The 26,869-nt window shown below is 36.7% G+C and overlaps 1 protein-coding gene across 5 annotated transcripts in view; it reads left to right on the forward strand.

Annotated features, from left to right (window-relative positions):
• TNS3 (tensin 3) overlaps nt 1-26,869 on the forward strand; it is a 155,105-nt gene that overhangs the window by 28,764 nt on the left and 99,472 nt on the right. For all 5 annotated transcript variants that reach the window (XM_083856218.1, XM_083856219.1, XM_083856215.1 and 2 more), the window contains one exon: nt 12,112-12,149. Coding sequence is in view for 2 of the 5 variants with exons in the window: in XM_083856215.1 (XP_083712341.1) it covers nt 12,112-12,149 (38 nt within the window). In the remaining 3 variants the exon portion in view is untranslated. The remainder of the gene's footprint in view (nt 1-12,111; nt 12,150-26,869) is intronic.

Here is a 26,869-nt window from a genome sequence, read left to right on the forward strand (position 1 = left end):
TACCCCTGCCTTTAGAGGGGTAACAAGTTACGACGTGGTGCGGACTCTCACAGAGGACAGCATGCAGCAGCAGGGTCAAACATAGAAGGCTCTTTATTATCTGACTTTAATAACTTATATACATTCTGTACAGAGGGCCAGCATTGGCCCAAGGAGGTTACAACATCCTGACTTTATTGGTCACTATGACCATCAGTTAAATTCTTCTCTCAGAGAACAACTATGCAAAATATACAGATAAGTTCTAAAAATACAATATTGTTTACATGAAGCAGCGTGAGAAAGCTGCTGCATAGGTTCAAACACTCGAAAGCAAAAAATGCAGGGGCGATATCTTTTATCTTATAAAAAGTGTCTTTTAAATGCCACTTCCTTCCAACACACTCCTCATTTAAATACATCCATGTCTATGATGCATCTGTGTCTAACTCAGTTTGGGATAACCTTCTCTAGGTTTCTGGGTGCAGTTTCCAGAAGGACTCCCTTGACTTTATTACCTAGCCTCTTTTGTTGATGTGAGCGTCAGGCAGACCCACCATTCTTCTTTGCTGCTGTTACATTTTGATTGATTGTTGTTTGATACTTACCTGTGGGATGGGAGTGCACAGAAGTTAAACAGTGAAGAGATGATTCCAAGTAGTTTCAATTTAATAAGAAACCATTTGTATTTTAACTTACAGCATGTACTGCATAACGGATCATTTTGGAAAAAAAAGAACTAAAAGTTGTCTCTTTCCTTGCTAACACTGCAGGTACTTGAAACATATCCTAATACTCTGAAATTCTTACTAATCTGAAGAAAAATAAACTAGCTGTTTCAGAGCCAAAACCTGGTGCTGTTCTTCTGCTTCTAATAAATTGTCCTTGATACTGCAAGTTGGCATTTCAGGGAGGGGAGGAAGAAGAAAAGCTTATAGTTAAGAAATAGTTTCTTTGTCTATTAAAGAGAAAATCTTCCCTTTTAATAGTTTCTTCTCAAAAAATGACAACTCTTTGTACAGATTGGAGGTTCCTTTCAGATTATATCTTACCAGTTAAAGGAAAGTTACATTTAAGTTTTTAATAGTATGTGGTAGTCATTTTGAGGGTGTGTTTTTTAGCCTTGTTTTGCAAATGTGGTGTGTGAAAACTTACTGTGGGCAATGAACATTTGAATGAAAGGTACCCTTGAATGATGTCCCTTTATCCTTTCATACTTCATTCCATCACAGTAAAGCATACTCAGTTACAGGTTTTCTAAAAAAGCAGGGACAAAATGAAGAGAGTTCAAGAAGGGGAAGCTCCTGGCTCTTTTTCTACATGATAAGGATGTTTGTCTTTGATACAGATTCTCATTATGAATCAACAGCTGTTGATTGATTTCGACAGTACCTGCATATCCTGCAGTAAGCCAAGGACCACATGACTCCCCATGTGTCTATTCAGCACTACCTCAAACTTGAATGCTCTGGTTTGATTTTCCCTGAAGTACAGTGTAATTCAATTCACGGCTAAGCAAATAATACATAATAATATTGTGCATTTACATGGTTAGCGAGAGGCCACTGCAGTTACAGAAGTATTTTGTTTTTTTTTAAAAGCTACTTTCTCTAAATGTTGAATGTTCAGCATTATACCTTATTTGTAAGCAAGCTGTTGTAAGGATGTAATTTCTGTCTTTAACTGTGAATTTCTGTTTTATTTTTATTTTTTATTTTATATATATAAAATAGATGTTAAAAATTTCTTTCATTTTCCTTTCCTTATAAAAATTGTTATTTACCTTTGCTGTGTTGTGATTAAATAATTTTTAGTGTAGAACAGAGAGCTCTGAATCTCTAGACTTCCTGGCAATTAAAGAAAACTGGAGATCAGATTTCGGAGATTTGAGTAATTTTAAATAAGAAAGTATAATTTCACAGCTCATAGAACATTGATGTGATGGGTGAAATATGTGTGAAAAGTTGAAGTACTGTACAGGTGTCTTTGATGAAACTCACCTTACCTGCAGTTGACAATTAAGTTACCTAGTTTAGGTTTAGCTGCTAGTGAGGCCTTACATGCAATACAGAGCATTCCAAGAAGTAATTTTTGGACTTAAAGCAATTAATAGTTGTCTGAATTAATTGAGTATCTGTTTATTAATGTAATGTAGCTGTGAATGTTGGTTTTGGAAATATATATGTTGGAGTGATCCAAATAGGAGATCTTGTAGAATTTTAGTTTCTCTTTTTTTTTTTTTTTTTTTTTTCTGTAGACGTTTTTCCTTGATGCTTTGACTACATTTAAGTTTTGCTTTCTTCCTTTGAAACTTTCTTACTTTAAACCATGTATAAATGTTAGCCAGAGGTGGCAAATTATATTGGCATGTGCTACTAACTGTATTGTGAGCAGAGAAATGCTTACCATGATATTATATGCAAGCCGAGTGTAATAAAGAATACAATTAATTTTCTTGTCTTATTTGTAAGATATTATACATCTGTAAATAGAAATTGTAAATTGTGTTAATAGATGTTTCGTTCAGTTGTTAACTGGTTTAAGTAAATAAGTCCTGGACTGTTTAATTGAGCAGGTTAATGATAGAAACTATGTTCTCATCAATTTGAAATATCTGTGTTTAATCAAGTGCTTTCACATGCTTACAGATAATAGATCAAGATTTGAAAACAGTTGGAGCTATTTTTCCTCTTTAAGAGGTTTGATATTTTCCTTTGAAAGTCACCGGCTTGTTTGTGACTGTGCTTGTGATTGGCTAGTGATCCACTTAATATCTCAATTTTGGGTTAGTTGGAGTTACTCAACTGAAAAAGCCCTCTGTATTTAATCCAATTCATTGCTTATGGCAAGTCAAAAGACGTTTTCATATTAAGACTCATATGGAGATGACAATTTGTTTGGGCATACCGTGTGTGTAAATATATGCGTATTTAATTTTATAGGATTATATTACAGGTGATTTTTTTATATTCTGTTTTTCAGTAAGCGCTAAGACCAGTAACAACTTATGAGCATCTTCATAATGGGCAAAGCATCTCTCTTGTTACAGTCCTGGCAGACAAACTAGAAAGCTTGAAATTTAATTTGGATTAACAAACTAGAAAACTAGAATTTGTATCCTGCTTGGGCTAGTGGCATTACAGCTGGCTCTAAATGGCAGAGTGTGTAATGCAATAGGAGTATTTGTGTCAGCGTGATTTCCACTGAGTAATCCTTGTGAAATAAGATCCTGTAAGGTGCTTACATGGCTGTATTATGAGATTGATCTATCTATCTAGTATATATATACATACACTGCAAGTTCAACATAACTAAACCATCTTCTAGTTAATTATGGCAATGGACATTGGTTGATTAACCATAAGATCATAAATTATGGCAACCCATCTGCTCATGTCAATGTTATAACGTGGGAAGTCTTTGAGAAAATGAAAAGATTGTCATCAAATTAAAGGGGATTTTCATCATATCACTATTTGCTCTCTGTGTGGTGTTTGTACACTTACATGTTCTCTTGAGGATTGATCCAGCAAATCATACTGTCTTCTGTGGGACTGTTTTAAGATGGCTTTGGATCTCTTATGTGTGGTTTAGACTCACCAAGAAACAGCAGAAAACAAACCAGAAAACCATACTATTTTCCTAAGTAATTAACTGCAATTTACCTCCAAATTTAAAGCAGGATATGCAGGTCATAGGATCAAATTGACATGATCTGTTGCTGTCCCTAGAGCACTTTAATAACTTATAGCTTTGGTGAACTCTAAGGAAGAGAGATTAAAAATTGCTTGAGTAAGGCTGAGTTAGGTAGGGACTCAGGCTCTTGCTGTAAAATTTAATTTGACTGTCAGTCTTGTTTGTGAGGATATCCAAGTGAGACTGCATTAATTGAAAAAGAGAAGTCTTTTTAGTGACCCCTCAGAAATGGGGGGATGTTTACCTGGATATGAGTGACACAGAGTATACTGTCCTGGAAAGGAGGAGAGTGGAAAAAGAAATGTGGACTGCAGCCCATCTGTGGCATTGGAACCTTGGGATTGTCAGCCCCTCTTCTCTAGACAGAAGGTGCACACGGTAAATAGCAAGTTCCACTGGATTAGTGACAGGTACTCTAACACAACTCTAAAAGATACGCATTAATATTTCAGTGCAGAGCTTAGCTAGTGAGACATGGAAACTGTGCATCATGGGAGTTATGTGTGTAACAACAGCAGAGACATTCAAGAGGAGGAAGATTTAGACTTACTGGAGCATATAGAGATACAAAAGAAGCCACTGTAATCAGTAGGCTACATAAGGTACATAAGGATTCTGACTGAACGCACCCACTCTGGAGCAGAGAGAGACAGTAAAATTGACATCCTTTGATGGCATATTGTTACCTTAGTGAGAACTTGGGGAGAGAGGAGAAATACAGGCAGAAATCTCTAAGGTAAGTTAATACTAACCAAAAAAAACAACAAAAAAAATACACAGTATAGGATATGGGATTATAATAGTTAAAGTTATTAAGGCTTATAGAAGGCCCTGTAAGAAGGCACAACTGCAGGTTGGACAGGTGGAGGGTGAGAGATAGTTGACTCATGGACAGCACACTGCAGCTGAGCCAGCCAATGGGTATTCTTCTCCTGTTATGTTTGGGCTTTGTCTGGTTGAGATTAAAGATATAAAAGGAGAGTAACTTCTACGATATAGGGATTCCTTTTGCATGCACAAGAGGGTCTGTGCCTTTGTTTCCCATTGCTACAACAAAAGGCAGAGACCTCTATGGGATGTTTAATGTTCACAGCTGTTACATGATGCTGCAGAAAGTTGTCTGTAGAATCTGAGTTCCCTATTTGCTTACCTCAGAAGCACCAAATTATAATCATACCAGACTTTGATCTGTAATTATTAATTTTTTTTAAGTTAACATTTAAATCTTACTTTTAACCTTAGTGCTCCTAAGGTTTCTAAAAAGCTGCAACTTCTTCTTATGGCTAATAAATAATTACATAAAAAGTAAATTTGGTCCCCCCCACCCTACAGTTTTTGCCAGCAAAGCCAATGACTGCTATTTCATCTGATATTCCTGCAATTTTATAAGCTTAGCTCACTTGAAGGGAATGTAAAATTCCTAAGGATATGTGGAAATTAGAATTATCTGCTCTAATGGGAAAATCTGAAATGAAAGTATCTTTAGAGTATATAATTTGATTGTGATGAAATTGATATGCTATGTGAGGAGAGGAACCTCTAAGTAAATATTGATGCATTTCAAAAACAACTTATCCTTCTCATTGGCTTCAAAACAGGGGGTGGGGCAGGGGGAACAACTACCATGGGAGACAGAAATAATGTATAGGAAGATAAAATTTATTTAAAGAAAAGATGGGTGAAGAAAATTTTAATACTGAAGAGTTGGTTTTGCTATGTGAAGAAAACTTCGAGACACTAAGGCAGGTTGCAGGCATAACTCCTAGATACAATCAGGATCTGAACCCTATAAATAGGTAAGAGGAAGAGTTGTTAACAGATTTTGTGCAGCATTTCCATCTCTTGTCATTAATGAGATTTAAAAAATACATTTAGAAAGCATGCCTACAACTAAGTACTTACTCATATCATATTGATGATATTCAGATCATATTGATGATTTCTTTTTCATAGTCTATATTATGTTCTTATCCGGTGATGGTTTTTGTCACGTTTTCTGTAGGAGCTTAGGAGCAACTGTGAATCAGAACTTCCAGGCCCATAAGGTTTTACCCACAAAATCTAGCAACATCTGCCTTCTTACTTATTTTGGAGATCACCCATTTTAAGCTGATCTCTTCTTATTTTTATTTGATCCTTGCTCTTAGCATAATTTATGCAGGATATGTTTTCAAGTGTCATCACAGAAATGCAAGTTCTGGAGATCTTACACTGTCTGCAGCTGAAGATAGAAGAAAAACCTGGAGACAGTCCAGCCATTTTTTGGGTTTCATGTGGGTTGCTGTCTACAGTAAACCACAGTCTGGTTGAAATGGTTTTATGGATGAAATGTTGCAGCATGGGGTTATCTTTTTAGCTGGAGGGAGAAAGTCTCAAAATAACTTTTGTTTCTAAACTGGAGTGAGGTTTAACAATTTCCTAACTGACTGGCAAGTGTAGCTTAAAATGATGGGAGAAGTTTACTGTATGAGTATTTTTAAAAATGTGGAAACATTTCCATTGTTGGTAGTGTTCTGCCTTTATAAACCTTTTGTGGTCAAGATTTTTCTACAAGACAGGAAGAAAGTGGGAATAAAGGAAAAGAAAGGACATGCTATTGCAGCTGTAGAGCCAAAATATTTTTCTCTTAATAAAGATTTTCCACTGTTGTTCTTGACAACAGCAAGTGGAATATTTCATCTGTGGCAAGGCTCATTCATAACACTGTATTTTCTCGCCCCCACAACAAAATGCTGAAACTCTGCAGAAATTTCCCATAAATGTCTGTTACCCTTCATCTTCAAAAACAATGTCACTGTCATGAAGTAGTGGGAGCAATATTCATATGAGGAAACAATGGTTGGCTGAAGATGAGAAAAAGAACAAAATAAAATCAAGGGTAATATTTGAAGCACAGGAAATGCACCAGCAGATGTTGTTGCTGTAATGTGGCTGTTAGACTTGTGACATCTTTGGCATATGACTTTGGTAACTTCTTAAAAATAGAAGTGTTTACTTCTGCATCTAAAGACTAATATTTCCAGCAAGGATACACTTCTTCCACCCCCTACACAAAGTGAGGTGGGGGAAGAAATGCACAAAACTGCCTCACATGAAATTGTGTACCAGCTTATTTTTAATGCTGCAGTTAATTTCTGTGTGTATGATTTTCATGCTGCTTTCCTTTTGACTTTTTTCTTGAGTTGAATTGTTGCAAAGTTGGTATGAATAGGTCAGCAAAAAAAATGTGGTGGTGTGAATTTTTTCTAATAATCTGATCACAGCATTATTAAACACTTGTTGAAATAAAAATAGCCAGTAGCAACATTTCATCCACAAAGTCATTTCAACCAGACTGGTTTACTGTACACAGTAGCCATTTGGGAGATTTTGGTCATAGACAGCCTCCTCTCCTCCTCTGCCCCAAGGAGATCCTGTTGTGGTAGTTGTACTTTTTCAGAAACCAAATCAAGGTATTTTAACAAAAAGAAAATATATTTTCTTCAGAACAGATGACAGGCCTGATATTTTGTGCAGGACATTTCCTACATGAGTGAGCTGTTCGTCAGTAGTATCACTAGCCTAGATATTAAAATAGCTGGGCTCTACCACTTCTGTTACCCTCTGACACCCATTTTCCTGATATTAAGAGAGAAGTCTGGAATTGAGAACTATAAAACTTAAGTCTTGATTACAAAAATCTTTTTGCATGCTTGGTTTAGATTACATTCGGTTGTGAATTTTCAAGGCCTCTTCTATTACTGTCAAAAGCTATCTTTAATAGCATGTGTCTTTCTTTGAGTTGGAGATGCTGAGGGAAAGAAAGCATCTTTCAAACATCTAAGCCTGTGATTTGGTATTTATTTTGTCACCAGGAAGATAAAAATTAATATCCAGGCCTGTACAGTGTATGTTTTTGGAACAAATATTTTATCTTAGGGATTGGAAAGGCATTATACTGGATTACATCTCTTCGATTCTCTATTTATATGCAACTTTCTACCCCAAGAGTACTCCTGAATTATCTCTTTTCTACCCTTGCCATACACGATGTTACTTAAAAACAAACACACAAAAACTTATCACAGAGAATCACTTGATAAAAGCTGTGGTTAAGTGCAAGGTTGTCTTTATAAACAGCCATATTCACTATGTGTGGAGTGTGATGGAATAGATGAAACATACTGCCATAACCTATGTCCTATAAATGCTTAGATATGTCAAGGTGCAGAGCCCTTACCAGACAGAGAAAAGGTTAAGCTCTTTATCCTGGTAAACCATAAATCATTCTGCAGTTAGTTTACAGCAGTAGTTTCTTACTTTGTAAATACATTGCTACTGATTTTCAGAGAGCTTCTTAAACACAAGAACGTAAGAATCAGAACTTTCATTTTACAAAACCTTTGGAGCTTAAGTCTAAAAAATATGATTCACTATGCTTTATCCTTTTCTCTTTACCTTGGCAGCAATATTGGTAACTTGCAGGAGTAAATGCATCTTCATTTTGACACAAGGAAATGTCTCACCCTTACTCCCTTTTTCTCCCTATTGTTTAGGAACTGTTTTGAAGTGCAGTAAATTGACTAAATATGGCTTGGTCTCCATGTTACTACCAACCAGAGTAGGACAGTTGTTCTTGGAGCTGATGCCAGAATCCTTGAACATAAATTTGGAATTCTGGTATTTGATGAGAGCTTGTGTGTGGGATGCAGACATTGAGCTGTTTTGCCAAAGAACTGAAGTAGCCTTGCAGAGTGTGGCTTTAAGTCCTTTGGACTGTTTCAGGCACAGTTTAGAATTGGGATACAGTTAGGCTGTAGTCCTGTGAAGAGCTGAGTGCCATTTCACTTGTAAGTTTTCCCTGAAGAATGCCAGCATTCAATATAACCTGCTTGCTGAGATCTTTTAAATGTAAGTTGTATGTATTTTCCTTAGCATGCTATCAGCACACCGGTTGTTCAGTTATTAATAGGATTTTATATTGCATGTTTGTTGCACTGAAAAGATGTGGGTTGCACGACTGTGGTATAATACTGCTCTTTTGGCCTTTGAAAGTAAACGCCTAGGCCAAGGTAAAACCAGCGTTGATCTGAAAGGGTGCAATCATTCAGGCAACACAGTTTTTTTGATGTAACAGAATTCATTGTATTTAGAATTCATCATAGCTGTGGCACAATGAATTCTAAATAATGAAACATCAAGCAAATAAATTTCTCTCTATGGGTAAATGCTTAATTTGCTAGTGTTGGTGAGGAAGGGATCTCTCACTGTTCATGATGCTAGCAGCTGTAATGGAGAAACTCATATGAATTGCATTGTGAAAGGATATGCCTGGAAAGGCAATGATGCTTCTCTCCAGTACTTGTCTATGCTCAGAAACTTGACCTCTGCAACATGGCCTTATTTCACTCTTTCTTGATGTGCCTATATGCTTCCTTACAGCCAGTTAATAGAACTTTCTTAATATCTTCATCTCTTTCAAATGCTGCTGCTACTTCTCCTGCCCTGCCACCCTCTGCACCCCATTTCCCGTGTGTGTACGTGTTTTGTTTTGTTTTGGTGTTTTTTTTGCCTTTTTTTTTAAGGTTGGTTTTAGCCACTGAGTGTATGTTTACTAAAAACAAGACTTCTGTGTTTTTGGAGTATGTGTATATATGTGTTTCTATATTTGTTGCATATGTTCAAGATATATATATCTGTAAATGTCTACACACACATATATAGAACCTTGTATTCCTAAGAATAGTACCTTACCAGCAAAGAAAAACTTGTGATGCTTGCTGTACCTCAGTATGTAAATTACATAATATGTTTTGAACACTTGAGCATCTGGTAAATGCGAAGAAAAGTCCATTAAAATGGGCCCAGTCATTTAAAGTTTTGTTGTTCTGGGCAGAAATTAGTGAAACTCAGACCTGAGTTACCTACAAGAAAAGGTAATTAGGGTTTGGATCAGTTGTGCCTGGGGATCCATTTCTGTTGTTGGGATGTAGCTGGTGTGCCTTTTAGGAGCAATGTATGCAACTTATGAGCAGTTTGAGATTCTCCTGAGAGGGAAGATAGAGAACCTCCTTTCTGCATCTGAGCACAAAGGAATGCTTTGTTTGCTCCCAGGATCTGCACTGTCAGTGATCTCATTTTGGAATGCTTATTTCTATCCATTTTTGTTATCATAATCAGCTTTTCTAGCTAGTGAAGAAGAGAAGGTAAACTCAGTCTAATCCATGCAAGTACTGAATTTAGATATTATTAGAGTATTTCTGGATGCTGAGGAGGAGTGAAGCAGTCTTTGCGAATCAGGTCTCTATGCTCAGAATGTTATAAACACCTGAAAAAACACACGGTTTGTTTTAGTCAGAGAGCTTTGCCTGACTGTATTTAACTAATCACCTCTGGAAGCTTTAGTCTTTGTTTCCTTTGAATCTCATAAATATGGCAATATAGCTTTGTAAGATGTTGTCATTTTAATTATGTATCAAGTGTCTATGCAGTATTTCTGTGTTTCTTATGAATTTGAATGAGATGTTCCTGAAAGACTCAGTTTTGAAGTTGTTGTCCCAGTTAAGTTCACATCTGACTTGAGTGATTTGTTTCCAGAAAAACTGTAAGAACTGTTGTGTTACACAAGTACAGAAAACAATGATTTTCTTATACATGAAAACTATTAAAAAAAGGGAAAAAAAATCTATGCTTGCATTTACAGTTATCAACATCTTTAATAGCAGTTTTGTGTTTTGGTGATATTTACGATTTGGTTTTATGTGAATCAGTAGCAAAATCATGGAAGTTGTCATGGAATGAAATTTGTTTTGTATTTCATCTTGCCTCACAGAAATCTAGGTTTAAGCATCTATAAAATAGATGAGACCTTGTCTGTAATATCAGGGCTTTCTGACAGATTTACCATTTTATTCTTTACTTTATTTCTGGTTATCTTTGTTTTTGGAGGATATCTCAAAGTAGCTTATAGAATAAACAGACAGTATGTGTCTTTTTAGAGCATCTGTTAGCCTTTTGCAAAGTTAAAGCTAATCACACTGATTTGAAGTATGGATTCTACTAAATAGACAATTTTGATATGTGAAATCACTTCATGAATTTAGCCATTTATCTCCTATGCTGTCATGCAAGAAAATTAAGTTTTTCCTCGTGGGTTAAAAACAGTCTTCCATTTGCTTTAAGGTTGATAGAGTTTTTAAGTGGTGTAGATCATTATCAATGCTAATAGTGTATTTGTGTGAATGGTAATTCAAATGTATTTTGAGAATAAAGAAACTTGATCCTGTAAAGCACTATGAACAAAGAACTTGCTCCTGACTTACAAGTGAGGAAAATAAGTGAACATAGCATGTACAAGATAGAATAGAAAATGTGTCAGTAAGCCTTACTTTTGTTTTCCCCTAAGCAGTGACTGGAGCATGAGGGCTTTTCATTCAGCAGTTAATGCACTTGAATGTGAAATGAGTATGAGAATTTGCTGACCTCACACCTTGGTAGTTCTATCTTTCCTGTTGGGTCAGGCTGCTGTGCAAGCACCAAGAAACAAGCATGGATTTCAACCTCAGTGGTCTGAGGTTACACCCCCCAGTTAATCTTCCAATTGAACCTCCATGGTATTCTGCAGTTTACTGATCTTGGAGACTGAATAAGTAAATTTTTCCTGAATTTAAAATACAAGTTGGCTCATGGTTAATTCATGGATAGACACTGCTTGGGATTAAAGCAAATTTCAGAGTAAAGGAGGAAGTGCATGTGGAAAATCAAATAAAAACCAGCTTGTGTCAGATTCTAGCTATTGTGCTTCATAGTTACTATTGTGCATCATAGTTACATTGCTACTCATCTGGCTGCTTTTAAAGTTAAATGCTGTTTCCTGAATCTAAAATTGTTGGTACAATTCATCCTTCCCTGCTCTTAGTAAGAAGGAATTTAAAAAAAATCAAGTGCTTACCTCTTGAAAGTAATGTCTGCAACACTGTATAACCTGAATTTCATAATCAGAAATTACAGTCTGGCCAGTATTAGTTGCCTGTGAGTTTGAAGTCAATCTGCTTTTCTTAAATCTCTGGGGCTGCTGATATGACTAAGATTCAGAGGTTACACTAGGAACAATTTGATCTTACTATCTGTACTATCTAAATGGTAACACTTCTGGTATATGTGGAGCTTTAAAGGTAAGTGTCAAGATATTCAGCCCATGATGTTTAACCAGACATATGGTATCATGAGGTGATAGAATGCACAGATCTGATAACACTGCTGTAATTAACTAATCTTTCAGGAATGGCTGAAAACTAAATGTTTAGTTTAGTTTTGTTTTGAAATATTTAAATATTTTTATAGTTACAGACTTGAGTTTGGCCAGATCTCTTGTAGAAAGCTGATCAAAAGAAAAGGAGGGGACAATCCACCTACTCTTTTAGTAATATATTTTGTTTTTGCTTTTTTTTTTTTTAGTTTGCAAATATGCCTGCCACAGGAAATGTGAAGAAAAGGTAAGCATGCTTTTTTTGCCTCCCTTCTTGCTGTTGATCTACATGTATTCAAGGTTGAGACAACAAAATCTGTATGAACTAATTAAGAATAAGATAGCTAGCTAATGTTCTTGCCATTAATTAAAAAAAAATAAAATAAAAATCCTACTATAGTTGAAAGATTTGCACCAGTGGTTGAGTTTCTCATTCTTCCCACAGGAAGAGATGTTTAAGTTGAAAACATCAAGTGGGTGAAATACAAACCACACAGTTCTGCTAGAAAAAAAACTGTATCTGAATGAATGAGGTATACATGCTGTTACAATCTGGTTTAAACCCAGAAAGGTAAAGAAAACTAAGTCTCTGTGTATAAACTGGGAAGAACTTGGAAGGTTCAAAATATACCCAAAAACGAGATTAAAACCAAACAACGTTAGATGTTGGTGCCAAAGAATTGTTGTATTTTATTTAATAATAGAAGAGGCAAAGAGAAGGAAAGAGAAAAGAGAAAGAGAAAAATAAGTGTTTATATATAATATGCATATAATATTTCAGTCTCTGGCACATGCACACTTGTATATCAGCCCCCGTGCGTGTGTGTATACACACATCTATACAAATATATAAAATTTGTACAGCAATAGAGACTTAAAGGCAAACTTTTCACATTGGATTATAAAAAGTATAAGCATATTATTAATTTTCAGTGATTACTGTAGATTCCCCCAGTTCAGTTTCATTACTAGATCTTTGTTACTTTAGAAAATCTTCAAGTTCCTTTCACATGAGATCAGTAGTTCCATGGTCTCATGTGACTTACTTTTTCCATTGTAAGATTGGTGTAAATCAGAGACACAGATTCAGTCTAAATCTAGCAGTCTTGGAGAGCTTTATTTTTCCAGAAGCACTTTTGTGGGGTAATATTCCCATCTTTTAACTTAAACTTTGGACTAGTCCTTGTTATCTATTAAGACAGCATATTTTATATTCTCTTCTGGAGGCCAAAGATTTAGACCTAATATCTGTGTTCTTACCTTGATGTTTGGTTTGGTGGATCCAAGATGCATAGCTAAATTCAACAGAAGAATCTTTGCTTTGTGAGGAACTTAGAGATTTTTCAGGACATTTTGGGAAATTCTAGTAAATACAGGTGTCAGTTGGCTGAGCAGCTCCCATTTTGAGTAAAGATGCTACATGTGCATTTGAAAATCGCTGTGTTGTGTGGTATGCTGGGTAAATGCAGAATTCTGGGGTTTTTAATGAGATAAGATGATAAAATACACAGTGGTAATTAAATTTTTATGTAAGGTATTACCTTTTAAAAGGTTTCATCACCTAATACATTCAATAATGATTAGTAATAATACTATAGTAGTGGTGGCCTATTGGTAGAAATGGAACAGTTTAGAAGAAATATGTACTTTTTGTTAGACAGATAATGTAATTGATCCCTCTTTGCACAATAGCTTTGGTTCTCCAGATAGTACTTGCAGTATGGAATTCTGCCAGTTGTATAAGAAAGAATCTGCTTTGTAGATCACATTGATAGCTCACAGATTTACTTGGGTAGGTGCTACATAGAACTAGAGTTTCCAGAAATGATGATATTTAAATGATTTTGGGAACTGTTGTGATTCTTTAAACTTGTTTTGGAGAGAAATAATTTCATATGTGTGCCTTATGTTTAAAACAAGAAACTCTTATGTCAGCTCTCAGCCATTTGAATGTTGACTGTTGAAGAGTAGTATGTGAAGTGCCAAAAGTATATAATAGTCTAACATCAAGATACTGACTGGCATGTTTTATGATTTTTGAATAACTGAAATGAAATTATTAGCATTTTTTATAGAATTCAAAAAACCCCTATGAAAATCAGACCAAATTCAATAATCAATTATTTCTCACAAGAGGCTTATTTTCTGATTTTCAGAGAAGTAGTCAGTCAGCACATAGCTTAAATTCAGAATTTTTCTATGAGTATTTATTTTTTTTTCTGGTTACTCTCTAAAGCTCATGACTTCTGCACCCATCAGTGTATGTAGCTTTAGGTAGTTGGTTGTATAGTGTAAGACTCAGCTGGTACATTGTCTTGGTTTAAAGGACAACTGTCTGCCGAAGAAGGTGGGAACCTCGATTGGAATGGGAAATGTGACCCTCTCCCCTCCAAATTATTGTAACTTTGAACTTTCAAACAAAGATAAGGGAAAAAGAATAACAGTTCTTTACTAGAATATATATATATATATATATACACACACACACATATATACAATTATATACACAAATATATACACACATGTATATATATAACAATGCAAACAAGAACAACAGCAGCAACAATAAACAGAAAATCCCCCCAGAAACCCAGGGACAGCCCTCTCTCGGCCATCAAGCCCGTTCCCCTTTGGTGCAGTTCCGGTCAGGGCCGGCAGGGGCGCTGGTGGCTCCTGGCCGGGCAGGGCAGGTGCGATGATTCCCCCATGGCTGCAGGACACACTGCGGCACAAGCTCAGCTCCCTCTCTCTACATGGGTAATGACAGCTCAGCCAGCAGGAGAGATAGATGAGGGGCTTTCTTTACAATCTCACAGGAGGGGCAGCTGATCCAGGTGCCCCTGGATGCTGAAATGGTAGCTGGTAGCAGGAACCTCAGAGCAGCAGGATAGAACAGCAGAGACAGGCACACCCAGGGTGGCAAACAAAGTGTAGCAAATTCCGAAGCCATAGCAGGAGCCACAGAGTGTCCCTGCAGATGCAGGGTGTCAGATTAAAGTGTAGCAAAAAAAGAAAAAAAAAAAAAAGAAAAAAAAAGGCAAAATAATGGCAGAAAACAAAACAGTGGGGCTGGGCAGTGGCAGCCGGGTTCCCACAAACAGACGGGAGACACTCCCTCCGGAGGTGGGAGGGGATCAGGGTCCCAGCTTTCCCCTGCCGCACCCAGCAGATGGTGGTGTGTTGTGTGACTGTGTGTTGAAAAGGTCCCAGTTCAACAGTTGTCTTAAGAGCTAAGGCTCACTCTTGGTAAGGAGAAGCTGTGCAGGACAGAATTCCATAGTGGCAGTGAATTCTTCCTGCAGCAACAGTCCCACCCACACTAAGACCAGACTGTCTTCCCACTAATCCCAAGAGAAAGCTGCCCAGTTAAGAGACGGTAGCAAACTTCACCCTTCCCCCTCCTCCTCCTCTCATCCACATCTTTTTTGTCCTAAGTGTTGTAGTTGCCATCTCTTAGGCAACACAGAGGAGAAAACTCCCTGAGAGAAATGAAAGGAAAAAAAAAGAAGGAAAAATTCTAACCTCCAACAGCAAGGAGTTGCCTTACTGGCTTGATAGAAGATTGAAAACTGAATGACAGACATCATGAATAACCACAATTTGGTGGAAACAGAATGACAGTATTATCTGTTATGAACATTGAGATTTAACCCAGCAGTTCTGACTGTTTTTTATCAGCAAGCTGAAATGTCTGAGCTTTATTAGAATTTGCTTTTACTACTTCTGTGTGATAATACAGCATTTAATAGTATTTTACTAGTAATTATTTCTAAAGGCCTGCTACCCTGGTCTTGTTCTGTGTAGCTGAGGAAAGCATTTAAAATACTTCCTACTGTTAAAGCGTAATAAAGCAATTTTGTTCTTAGTCTGGGAAGGTTAGTTTTGATGATAAAATATGTATTTAAATGTCATTCTGTACCATTTTATTGCATTATCTCTTTTATGAAAAGGTGGAAAACCAGAAGATACATTTGGAATGTAAATGTTTAAGATTTTATTCTAATGTGTTTTGAGAGAAGGGAAGTTTTTTTAAATTGCTAGAGAGCTATTAAAGTCAGTATTGTGATATATGAAAGTTAGAAATAAATACCATAAATTTCAAGTGTTTCCACGTCAACTTCCAACAAAATGCTCTCAATCTCAAAAATAGGGCGAATTGTGTCCTCACAAAGGGGACTGTGTCTTTACAACATGGCATTTTCCTGCTTTTTGTGGGAAAGTTGAAGGGTCCTGCTTCGTTCACAACTCTTTGGGCTAATTTAGCCTCCTTTGGCTTGCTAAGCAGCATATTCCAGAAGTGTTTGCAAATGTTTTCTGTAAACTTCCTGCTGGAGATGTTACTGCCTTTGGTGTGAAACTTGCAGACCTTCTGTAACAGATTGAAATCAGGTCTGTGCTAAATTGCTGTATGCATCTTAGTATTGCCTGAGGCAAAGAGCTATTTTTCCTTCTTATGATTTAATGCATTTAAGCCTTAAATTTACCTTAGGGAGATGCCAAGAGTCATCCTGTAGATGGATGGTTTTCAACTGTAGGGAGATAAAGAAAAAAACCAAAATGACCCCCAAACTAATTCTTTGATTTTTGCTTTTTTACCATCAAGTTTGACATGTGTCTTCTGCTTTCATATCTTTCTGTGATGTTGGGTAAAAAAGACTGACATTCTGCCTTCTGGTGCCCTTCTCTACCACATTCCTTTTTTCCCTGTAATATGTATTAAAAAAACCCACAAAACCAAACCACACTTCTCCCACATTTTAACCTATGCTTATTGTTTAAATATTGCTTTAATTTTATCTTTCATCCTTTTATTTGATGGGCATAGATCTGTCCCAGGTCTCAGATGTACACTAGATATGGTGAAATCTGTGGGCTGAGCAGTGATATCTGCAGTTTGTTGTGACAAAACTCCTGTCTCCTCACCCTAAAACTTCTGATACTGTTGACTGAAGTGCCATTTATGACCATAGGAACCATAATGCCTGTAACTCTTACCACTATCACTCAGATGTTGGAAGCAGACTGAAACCCTGAGAAACCAGACCAATACTTATGTTCTAGGTCCAGAATTCTGAGATACAACCAGTCTGGTACACAGTGTGTTTCCGTTCAAGAAAATTCAGTCCATGCTGGTAGTTTGTTCCTTTGGGAGAGGAAAATCTTTGCAGAACAAAGAACCCCTCTGGTTCCTGCCCCACTCCCTATCTGGTAATGCTGCAAGTTTTGTTTGGCTTTCAAATGAAGAATGTTTCTAGTGGGGGATTATACCAAAATATGTACACATGGAATCCCTAAAGGGTAGCATAGTTCCCTGAGTAATCTATGCCTCATAAAGCTTTGAGAGGTCAGATTGCACACAAAGAAAGGAGAAGTTAAGTCTCAAACACATACATACAATTGTCAAAATTAGGATTTTTTTTTAGCTGAAGAAGCAGCAAAAGGAGACATTTTGAGCAGCTATACTATATTTTTGCTCTTATTTGTGTCAAATAATATCAAACTATTTTATAAAGCTCTTTCATCTGTTACACAGATTAAATCAGGTGGGGCACTAGCTGGTATTTAGAGTTCAGGTTGGCAAATTAAACCACAGTGCAGAGGCCTAGTGCAAAGTCCAGTAAAATCTAGTTTTAAGGTCTTGGTTCCTGCTGTCTGGTTTAATCCCTCTTGGCAACATCCAAATTCTGACTTTCTTTTCCTTTGTTTCTGAAGTCATTTGCAACTAATTCCATGATTTGAAGAAGAAAGGGACTTCATCTCTGTTTACTAGTTTACACTTATCAAGGGAAACTCATCAATTTTTGCTTTTAAGTACCTTCTTTTTTATTATAGGATTTTTTAAAACCTTTTCCCCAAATAACCCATGTACCAAGTGTCTTTGCCTTGTATGTATTCTTCAGGGAATTGAAGAACTTTCATGATGTAGGTCAGGACTGTGACGTTGCAAAATGTAATAACACAGCATGGAAGAAAGCCAGCATTTCTCATGAGTGTTTTGGAGGGTAGGTTGAAAAAGGAGAATGATAACTGGCAGGGATGCCAGAAGAAGAAAACTAAGCAGAAAAATATGTTTTTCCAGACTTAGCTCCAAAGGTGTAGATTGGAATAAACAGGTGTGTGTGTTTTTTGTAAAAAAAAGAAAAGGTAAGAAAAAAAAGATGTGTGTGTATAAGTGTGTATCTGTGTGTATGTATATATATTAATTCATATTAAATGTGCCCATGAGTTTACCATATAGACTTCTGACAGTCATCTTTGTAACATTCAGAAAACCTCCTAATGTGACTAGAACTTCGTGCTGTTTGTAGGATATGAGTGACTTCATTTTGCTAGTCTTTTCACCCTTTCTCCTCAGTTTTGTAGCATAAGTAGTGAACTAGAGTGAACAGGTTTTTTGGTAGGTTACTTTATAGGTGAAGATTCTTCCCCCTGCAAAAAGGTTTTGTTACACTTAACCTGTGGCAAGCATGCCAGAATTTCTTACTTGATAAAACTGTAGGTTGAAAGAAAGTGATTCTTTCAACTTTTCACTTTTCACTGAAAAAAAGTGGTATAGCTATGTGGTTGAATTGCTTTTGCAAAAGCAATATAAGAGTGTTTGAGATTTGGACTTTGAAATGCAGCTTTCATAATAACTGACTCATTCTTTGAAGATGGTCCTTCCTTTGAAAAATCACATACTTCTTGCAAAAGAAGAATAAAAAGGAAGGAAGATAAAAATGAAATATGCATCTGGAAGTGAAAAAAAAATCATTGAAATGTAACTATTGGTTATCCCAGCCAATGTGCTGTTGTGTGTTGAGGGGGAATTATTGTGTTGCTGTTAAGAGCAAGCGGGGACAGATTCTATTTCCCCAGTGCCAGATATCCTGCCATTTGTTGACTTTCATTTGTTTGTTTGACTTAACATTTATCTCATATTAATCAGTTACTCATTAACTGATGTGACTGATGCTACAGTCATATGAAGAAAAATTATCTGCAGATTCATTGGAATCAGAATTCTTAATTAAAAAATATATTTTTAATCTTTTTTTCATCAATATGGGACTTTTTCAAATTAAGGCTCAATGCAGGAAATACCACACCAGGGAACTGTTTTCATATTAACTGTGTATGCAAGAACAGGTAATTTGTCTTTAAAATAGTTGCTTGATTATTTGTGAATAGACTAACAATGTACCTCTATGTCTATGTGCTGGGCACCAAAGAGGTAACTATTTCTGAAAGTAGGTAAAGCATTCATACATTCTGATATTGCTTGTTGATATGTGAATGTACAGAAGCTAAATCCACCTTGGTGTGGAGCTATGAAATAGTACACTAAAGCATATGCAGTACATTTCTCACAAGAATAAAGAAAGCTGACAAACCAGATTATTGTAGATGTCTTTAAGATTAGCTGTAGCTTCAGTAGGTAGACCAGGAAAGTCTTTCTGAAGTTTGTTGTCTTTGCAGTTGATACACTATGTGTAACTTTTTAAACCAATGGCTGAGACTATTATACTTGGTTTTCTACTTCTGCATTGTCACTGGATTTAAGTCTTGCTGTTGTGCTTTTTAGCTCTGTACTGTTTCTCTAAAGCTTATTTTTTAGTATGTCCCTGACCTTTGAAAACTAGGAAAAAGAATTAGAGCCTCTCATATATTCTCAACCTAGATTGTTAGGATGTCATAATATCCTCTGTTATCTGTTAACAGATAACAAAAGTTTAAAAACTGTGTCTGGATTAACAGTAGAACTTGCTTCAACTGCTCATGAGAACTAAAGTTGGGATACAGCAAGATCTTGACTATTTTGCTTCATCTGGGAAGAAATCTGCTATTTGTATATGGAGTTAGAAGAAAAAAAGTCAGTGCATCTTGGGTGGATCATTGAGTTTCATAGCTCAAAACCAGCAGCAGGACATCAAAGTTTTTAACATGGGTCTTGATTTCTGTAAAAAAGAAGTGCAGAAGACACAGAACCAGAAAAAGATGAAATTTTTTTGTGGAGTCAGTTTGCTATATGTAGCTGTTTCAGGTATGGAGGAGCTTGGGGAAGAAAAAAGTCAAGTGTTATTTTTACTGTTAGCTCTCATCTTCTCATAGACCTGCGGTGTCTGAATAAGATGCCACAAATCTGCAGGGATCTGCAATTCTCTTCTGAAGTTCTTGTCCACTGGATGTCCCCAGTGTTCTTGTGTTAGAAAAAGGGATTTTTCTTAGGCAGTGAATTGGCTGCAATTAGCAAGCACATTACTGCAGAACTGTGTTTTCGTTAGCCAAAGAGGTAAAGATATGCTTGATTCCTCAAGAGTTTTGATCAGTGGATGGGAGAGAGCAGATATTATATTTATGTATGTCAGTGATGACAACTTTATTCCCTAGTGGTTCCAGTTATTAATTACATGAGCATATAAGGTTAGTTCATCTCTTCTACTGCACCACTCAGCCAGCCTGCCAACTCCTTTGGTGCTTCCACTAATTCTTTCTTCCTAGTATATGCAGTGAGTGGAAAGTAATTGTAATTTGATGTTTATCTATTTTAACCTTAGGTGTTGCTAATGAGAACACTAGCAATATCAGTTTATGAGGTAATCACATGGTCAGGACAACTGAGGACAGTCTTTCCTCCCTCGATGCAGGTGTTGGCTGCTTGTGGTGGTGGTGCAGGGTGCATGTGGCTTTGATTCTTTCAGCTGGGCACTCTTCTGAGTGGTGATTTGTCACTTTGGCTTGAAAGGAGAGTTGGTGGTTGTAATTCAAGGTGGCATATGAAGTTTTAGATGCTATATTAGGCAAGAGGACACCAAGGCAGATGATGTCCTTGCTTCCAGCAGTCGGCATGCTATTATCACAGCTTAGTTAACATCTTCCATATATGGAAGTATGCATGTTTGATTGGATAGAGTAGTGAATCATCAGTGGCAGTCACATAATGAGCTGCTGTGATGCAACATATTAAAACCTCTCACTTGCAAGCCCACTGAGGAGTCAGAGAGTAGAGCAGACAAACTGCAAGAGTTCAGTCTGTCCTATTTTCTTTAGGGGTAGTCTAGACATCATGAGCGAGCTGGGACTTGAAGAAAAAAGTGCAACTCTTTTTTTTTCCCTTTTGATACATAATTTATGATTTAAGAACCATTGAGAATTGGAGATAAATCTTTTTCATAACCATTTAGGGAGGAAAATGCTGTCTCTTCCATGCTACTGATGTTAAAAGCTGCTCCTGAGTGTTTAAACTGGAGTGGGTTGTCCTTGTGTAGGCAGGTAGTAGCCCCTTTGACACAGCCTGTGCTGTGTACAGATCTAATATTTTTTTTTGTTCTTGCATCTTGCTCTGTAGCATGGGCTGCATTTTCTTTTTATTATTCTAAGGATTACAAATGACATGAGGCATGAGGCCTCCTCTGCTCAGTGACCCACTCTGTGTACCATGAATTGAGTCATCATAGGACTCAGCTGCTGTTCTGAAAGAGAACTCCACCTTTGTTGTCCAGGTGTGCTGCAGAGTTTCTGGGTCCACTCTACTGGCTGAGAGGCAAATCTGTCCTGGAGAGCCATAATTTTGAAGGTGAACATGTTAAATGAAACAGTTTTCACTGGGGTTAACCTCAAGGTACTTGTTAAAGTGAGCATGCATAATGAGTACTACTGAAGCTCAGCTAAGTGGTGTAAATGGATGAACCTACAGTCTTATGGCTCTGTGTGTGAGATTTGAGGGTGTCTGCTATATGAGATCGTAGAAATAATCTAACACTTGGTTTCCTCTAGGTCATCATGTAATCCAAGTTAGTCATGCTTTCCCTGGCTTTCTTTATGTTTTGGTTTCTGAACATCAAAATAAGGTTTGGGTTTTTTTTTTGTTTGTGATGTATACAGATTGTGTTCTTCATAGGAAGTGTTTTTAATTTGGAGACAAATCTCTGAAGATATGTGAGTCCACAGAATATCTACTCTGCTTGCTCTGCTAAACTCATGACCCAAAGTCAGTTCCAGAACAAGGGTAAGGTGTTGGGAACTCCTGAAGTTCTGGATTTCTTGAAAAACAGAATACTTACTCATTAACTAAAACTAAAGTGATGCTTAAAGAATGTTATAAAGGATAGAGGAAAGGACAAAACCCTTCATGTTTCCATGCATATGTGACATGAAGGAAGGCATTACTTTTCAGTGATTCTGTTTCAGTGATTAGAATATGTGAGCAGGACACTGAGTTTGCATTGAGCTAGTGCTAACCTTTTAGGAAGCTGAAAGTAGATAACACAGCTGAGAGCAGCAGTAGATACTCAGGTTCTGTGCATGATCTGGTTGGTGCCTCTTTGACTGGACAGAGTCAATGCAGCTCAAACCATGCCGCTGGGACATCTCCAAGGGTAGTATCTTTTTTTCCTTATTTTGTCAGAATTTTTTATTCCAGGTTGTGACACTCTGCTTTTTTCTAAGCATCTATGAGCCAGTTAGTGTTTTTGGCACTACTGATATCCATCACGTTTTATTAGGTTATAGGTCAGATTATTCTTGTAGTCTACTATAACCTCTTACTATTTCAGTACTGTGCTACCACCTTTCCTTTCTGGAGGCTTGGCAAATCGAGGGTCTGAAGCTTGTTACTGTGTCTTGTCCCATGCAGGAATCCACGTTTTATGCTTTTATTTGTGTGTTTTAAATATTAAAAAACCTCTCAGTAATTATTTGTTTCAACATGATGTCTCATGTCAGTTTGGAAATACAAGTAGTGTTGTTTAGGACCTGTTATTTTTTGTTGCTGGTGGAATCCATGCTTGGTCAGGATAGGAAAACCTTAAGCCTTTTCTGGCTTACATGGCTATATTTGGTTGTTTTAGCTCCAAGGGTAATATGAGGGATGCCAGGAAGATGAATTGTAACAGTTACTTATTGAACCAGAGCTGGCAGCTGCTAGTGTCCTTACTATGACTAAGCAGCCAACAGCTGATGCACAAGTGTCAGCCAAGAGCTCTGTGTATTGTAGGTAAGTGATACAACCACTGGGAATTAGAAATCCTACATCTCACTTCTGCACTGCTGTGTGAATTGGCCAAGTCACTTTGTACATTTTTGTGTCTTGATTTCCCTGCTGGAACGATAGAGGTAAGTACCATTACCTTATGAACCACAGAAGTCAAAAAGGTGCTTTAAAAATAATCCTGTAGAGCAAAGCTGGGAAACCTAAATCAGGAATTTCTGGTATCATGAGGAATGTATCAACTCATTGGAGGTCTCTCCTAGATTTGACCCAGTTATTTTATGAATTAACCCATGTCAGAGTCTGCTGACTCTGCTAAAATTATAAATAGAAAAGAAACCTTTTCTTTTGTTTGTAGCTCACAGTATTAGGGGCATATTGGCAACTGCAGTTGCTTTCTTTTGTGCTGTGCACACAACCCAAGTATTGATTCTGTAATGGTTATTGTGGTTCAGAAAAAAGTTTAAACATACAGCAACCTGTGGGATATGTTACTAGCCATTAATAATTCTGATTGAACTTGGCTTATGTGAACTTGGTTTATGTGTAGGTGGGGCAATGCTGATAATGTAGTCCCAACTGACTCTGTGACCTGCCCTAACCATAAAGCTCTGAATACTTTTTGTTTCATCTATTACTTAAGATAAAAATTAAAAGGAAAGCCAATGAAAGGCTATTATTTTAGAGATCATTTTTAGATTCCAGGAAATAGTCTAGGATAGCATAAGATGCTTCAAAAGGGCAGTAAGCTAGTCTTCTTCACTGATTTTTTTTTGTCCTTCATGATAGTGTATCTTTGAAAAGAATAAAGCAAACTAAGTCTTAATTCCTCAGAGTCCCATCATCTATGCTGCCAACTTTCTTGCAGTAATAAAGTGTTGTGTGAAGGCCCAAATCTCTTATGTACATGGATTCTTATCTTAAAATTACTTAATTGATGAATGAAGTAATGACTGCATGACTTGTCAGTTTTATGACACATTTAAATAGTGATTCAGCACTGTAATTTCTGATTTAACCTTAATAGCCTTTCTTCTTTCCCCTCTCCATTTTTTTTCTTTTTTTTCTCAAATGATTACCAAAGAATTCTGCATGCCTCTAGTCTGCCATTTAAATATTTCTTTTCATAAGTAGCTGTTATAATGCAGACAGATTAAATGGACACTTACCTGTACTGTACATTTTACCATAACAGTCACTTCAAGCTGAAGTTTGTTTAGCTGTTTTGCTAAGTCTTGAGTAGAAGCTTGATCATTTAGAAACCAGGGAAGAGTGTAAATGATTCTGATTCCCACCCCCCTCTCCTTAATTATGCAAGCCTCTTTTTTGCCTGTAGAAAGAAAAATCAAAGACTTGAACATTCAGGCCCCTCCTAACAAACTAAAACCTGATTTTGAACATTGAGTCAGATTGTGTTCTGTAGTGTTTCAAAATAGGAGGAGAACGGAATAAAGGTAATTGTGGGAGAAATGGAGATTTTTTTTTTTTTTTTTTTTTTTTTTTTTTTTTTTTTTTTTTTTTTTTTTTTTTTGGTATATGTGTTCTTAATTTAGTTTTTTAAAACGAGCAGGAGCATACCTTGAAAAAATTGCTGAAGAAGTGAGTGTGACGTCACAAAGGCCTCATTTTAATTGCCTATCTCATTTTTTACTTGAAATCCATAGTAGTTTATATACACACCTACATACATTCAACCTAGTACCAATATTTTCTAAAAAGAGTTAAATAATTAAAACCTAAGAACTGAAAATACATGTTGATACATAAAAGTAAAACCAAACTCCTAGCTATGTATGAGTAAAGTGAGGAAGAGAACAGGAAACTTTAGGAATATTCAGTACTCTTAACAGTGTTTGAAAGAATGCTTGTCCCCTGTGGCAAAAAAACCCCCTCCTTCCTTTTTTTCATGCGGTTGAATGCAACCCTCTCCAGAAGCTTTGTATGAGAAAGATCATTGAATATGAAAAAATGAATTTTTATCCCTACTGCATTCATTTTTAACATATGTTTTGAGAAAAACAATGTGAGATGATTTGCTGTTTCCATGGAACACAGTCCATCTGTTTTTAATGTGAGCATGAAAGAGATTTTTTGCAAAATGGGAAGTTGAATAATTGTTTGTGGTATTGGGAAAGTGTGCATGTAGATGGCATTCTCCAATTTCATTTTAAGTGGTGTCTCATTATTACTAGAAGATACAATATGTTAAATTTGATTAGTCAGGCATGACCTCCAAACACAGTGGAATATGATGACAGTAACTAAACTGAGCTAGAAACTGACATATAAAATGATTTTGCTCTGCCAGCTCTGGCTTAAATCGGTAAAAGCTTTTGTGAAAAAATTATAAAGTGGGTTTGGTTTGTAATAAGTGTCTGTGACTAATGGCTGATGTTTTCCTGTCTTTCTTCTTTCAAGAAATAGCATGGAAAGCTTATGGAAAACTAGGAACATGCCCAGCTCCATTATTTAGGGAAACTTCCTTTTTTTGCCTATATGCTACATTCAAATTTTAGCTCACAAGACCTGTGAGATGCATGCAAAGCAAGTGTTTTATGCATATAGTAGGCATGATTTAGTGAAGGACATGCTAAATCTACCAGACTTTTTCCCATTACTATGAACTTTCCTGGCTCCTTTCAAGACTGTCCCCAGAGCAGTTCTTAGGAGAGTGCTGCAGACTATAGCTGCCTGTCTTGTGCATGTGTCTACACATCATGGGAAGGGAAATACAACAGCCTTGTTCTGTTCTCTGGCTTGTTTGCAAAGGGTGGGAATACCTGGTGGAGGTTTGTATTTGCCTGTTCAGTTCCTGTTCTGTCACCATCCAGAACCATAGTGTTCATGTCTCCATGAAAACTGTGGGCTTTGGAGAAAGGTTTGTGGAGGGATGTTTCTTCACTTCTGCTTCATACAGCTTTCCTGAACTCACAAGGAAGCAAAGGTGCCTTGAAACGTTTTTTTTTAAGCTCTCTCTGTCTTGCTGTTCAGTTTTACTTTATTAAATTTTGGTCTGTGCTTTTCTCTTCCTTTACTTTTTTTTTTCTTTCAGCTTCTTAAAAAAAAATTCTAATTTTCTTAGTTTCTTGAAGAAGAATAGACTGATGAGACACTCTCTTGAAAAAACCTGTGAGCCCGATTTGAAATACTTGACATGATTATGTTTAAATCTTTTTTTGGATTCTATTCTCCAGAAGAGGGCTAGTGTGGGCCTCTTTGTAATGCATTTCTATGGGGTTTGTTTTTTAGTTTTAGATTTCAACTGCTTACCAGAATAAGGCCATGGACCCCAGGGACGTACAGAGTTGAGGTTCTAAAATGCTGTTTTAAGTGCAGTCAGTGCCTTGTTTGTAAATGACTCTGACTTAGTCATAAGAGGGCACAGAGAAAAAAACTGCATGAATTGACTAACCAAATCCCTCATATTAATGAAATGCAGTGATCCTGAATTGAACTATGCAAGGCACACTAAATTCAAAAGCTGGTCATTGCATTTGCCAGGAGGGAGGGCTCACGTAGTTTCTAGGAATATTAGAGAGTTACAAGAGTTAATAGGAATTTGAAGTCCTGTTATAATACAGTATGTTCAGTTCCAGGCGTTCATCCAAAATGAAATGAAAAGCAGGCTTGCTTTGAACAATCTGCAGAAACAGGGAATCAGCAAGAGGGAAAGGTTTGGTTATTTCCAGAGCCAAGTTTGCCTGCTTGTTTATTTTCTCCAAATTGACTTCAAACGTTTCTGAGTGTGATGCTTTTGCAAGGCATCTGCTTTTCAGAAGTGTGACACTAATTACTATAGCAGATAAATCCATAAGTGCAATGTTCTTCCAAGGTATAGCATGCTTCTTTCTGCCTTTCCAGCTTTCTTTTTCTAAAGAAAAATTAATCCGTGTTTCAGATTCTTCAGTATTGATAGTTTTCAGATGGCATAGAAACCTTTCTTACGTGTTTGACTTCACTAAAAAGGAAATGGGCTTGCATAGGTTCTGCTTGACAGC

Source organism: Zosterops lateralis (genome assembly GCF_965231275.1).
Source record: "Zosterops lateralis genome assembly, chromosome: 1".
Lineage (NCBI taxonomy): Eukaryota > Metazoa > Chordata > Aves > Passeriformes > Zosteropidae > Zosterops > Zosterops lateralis.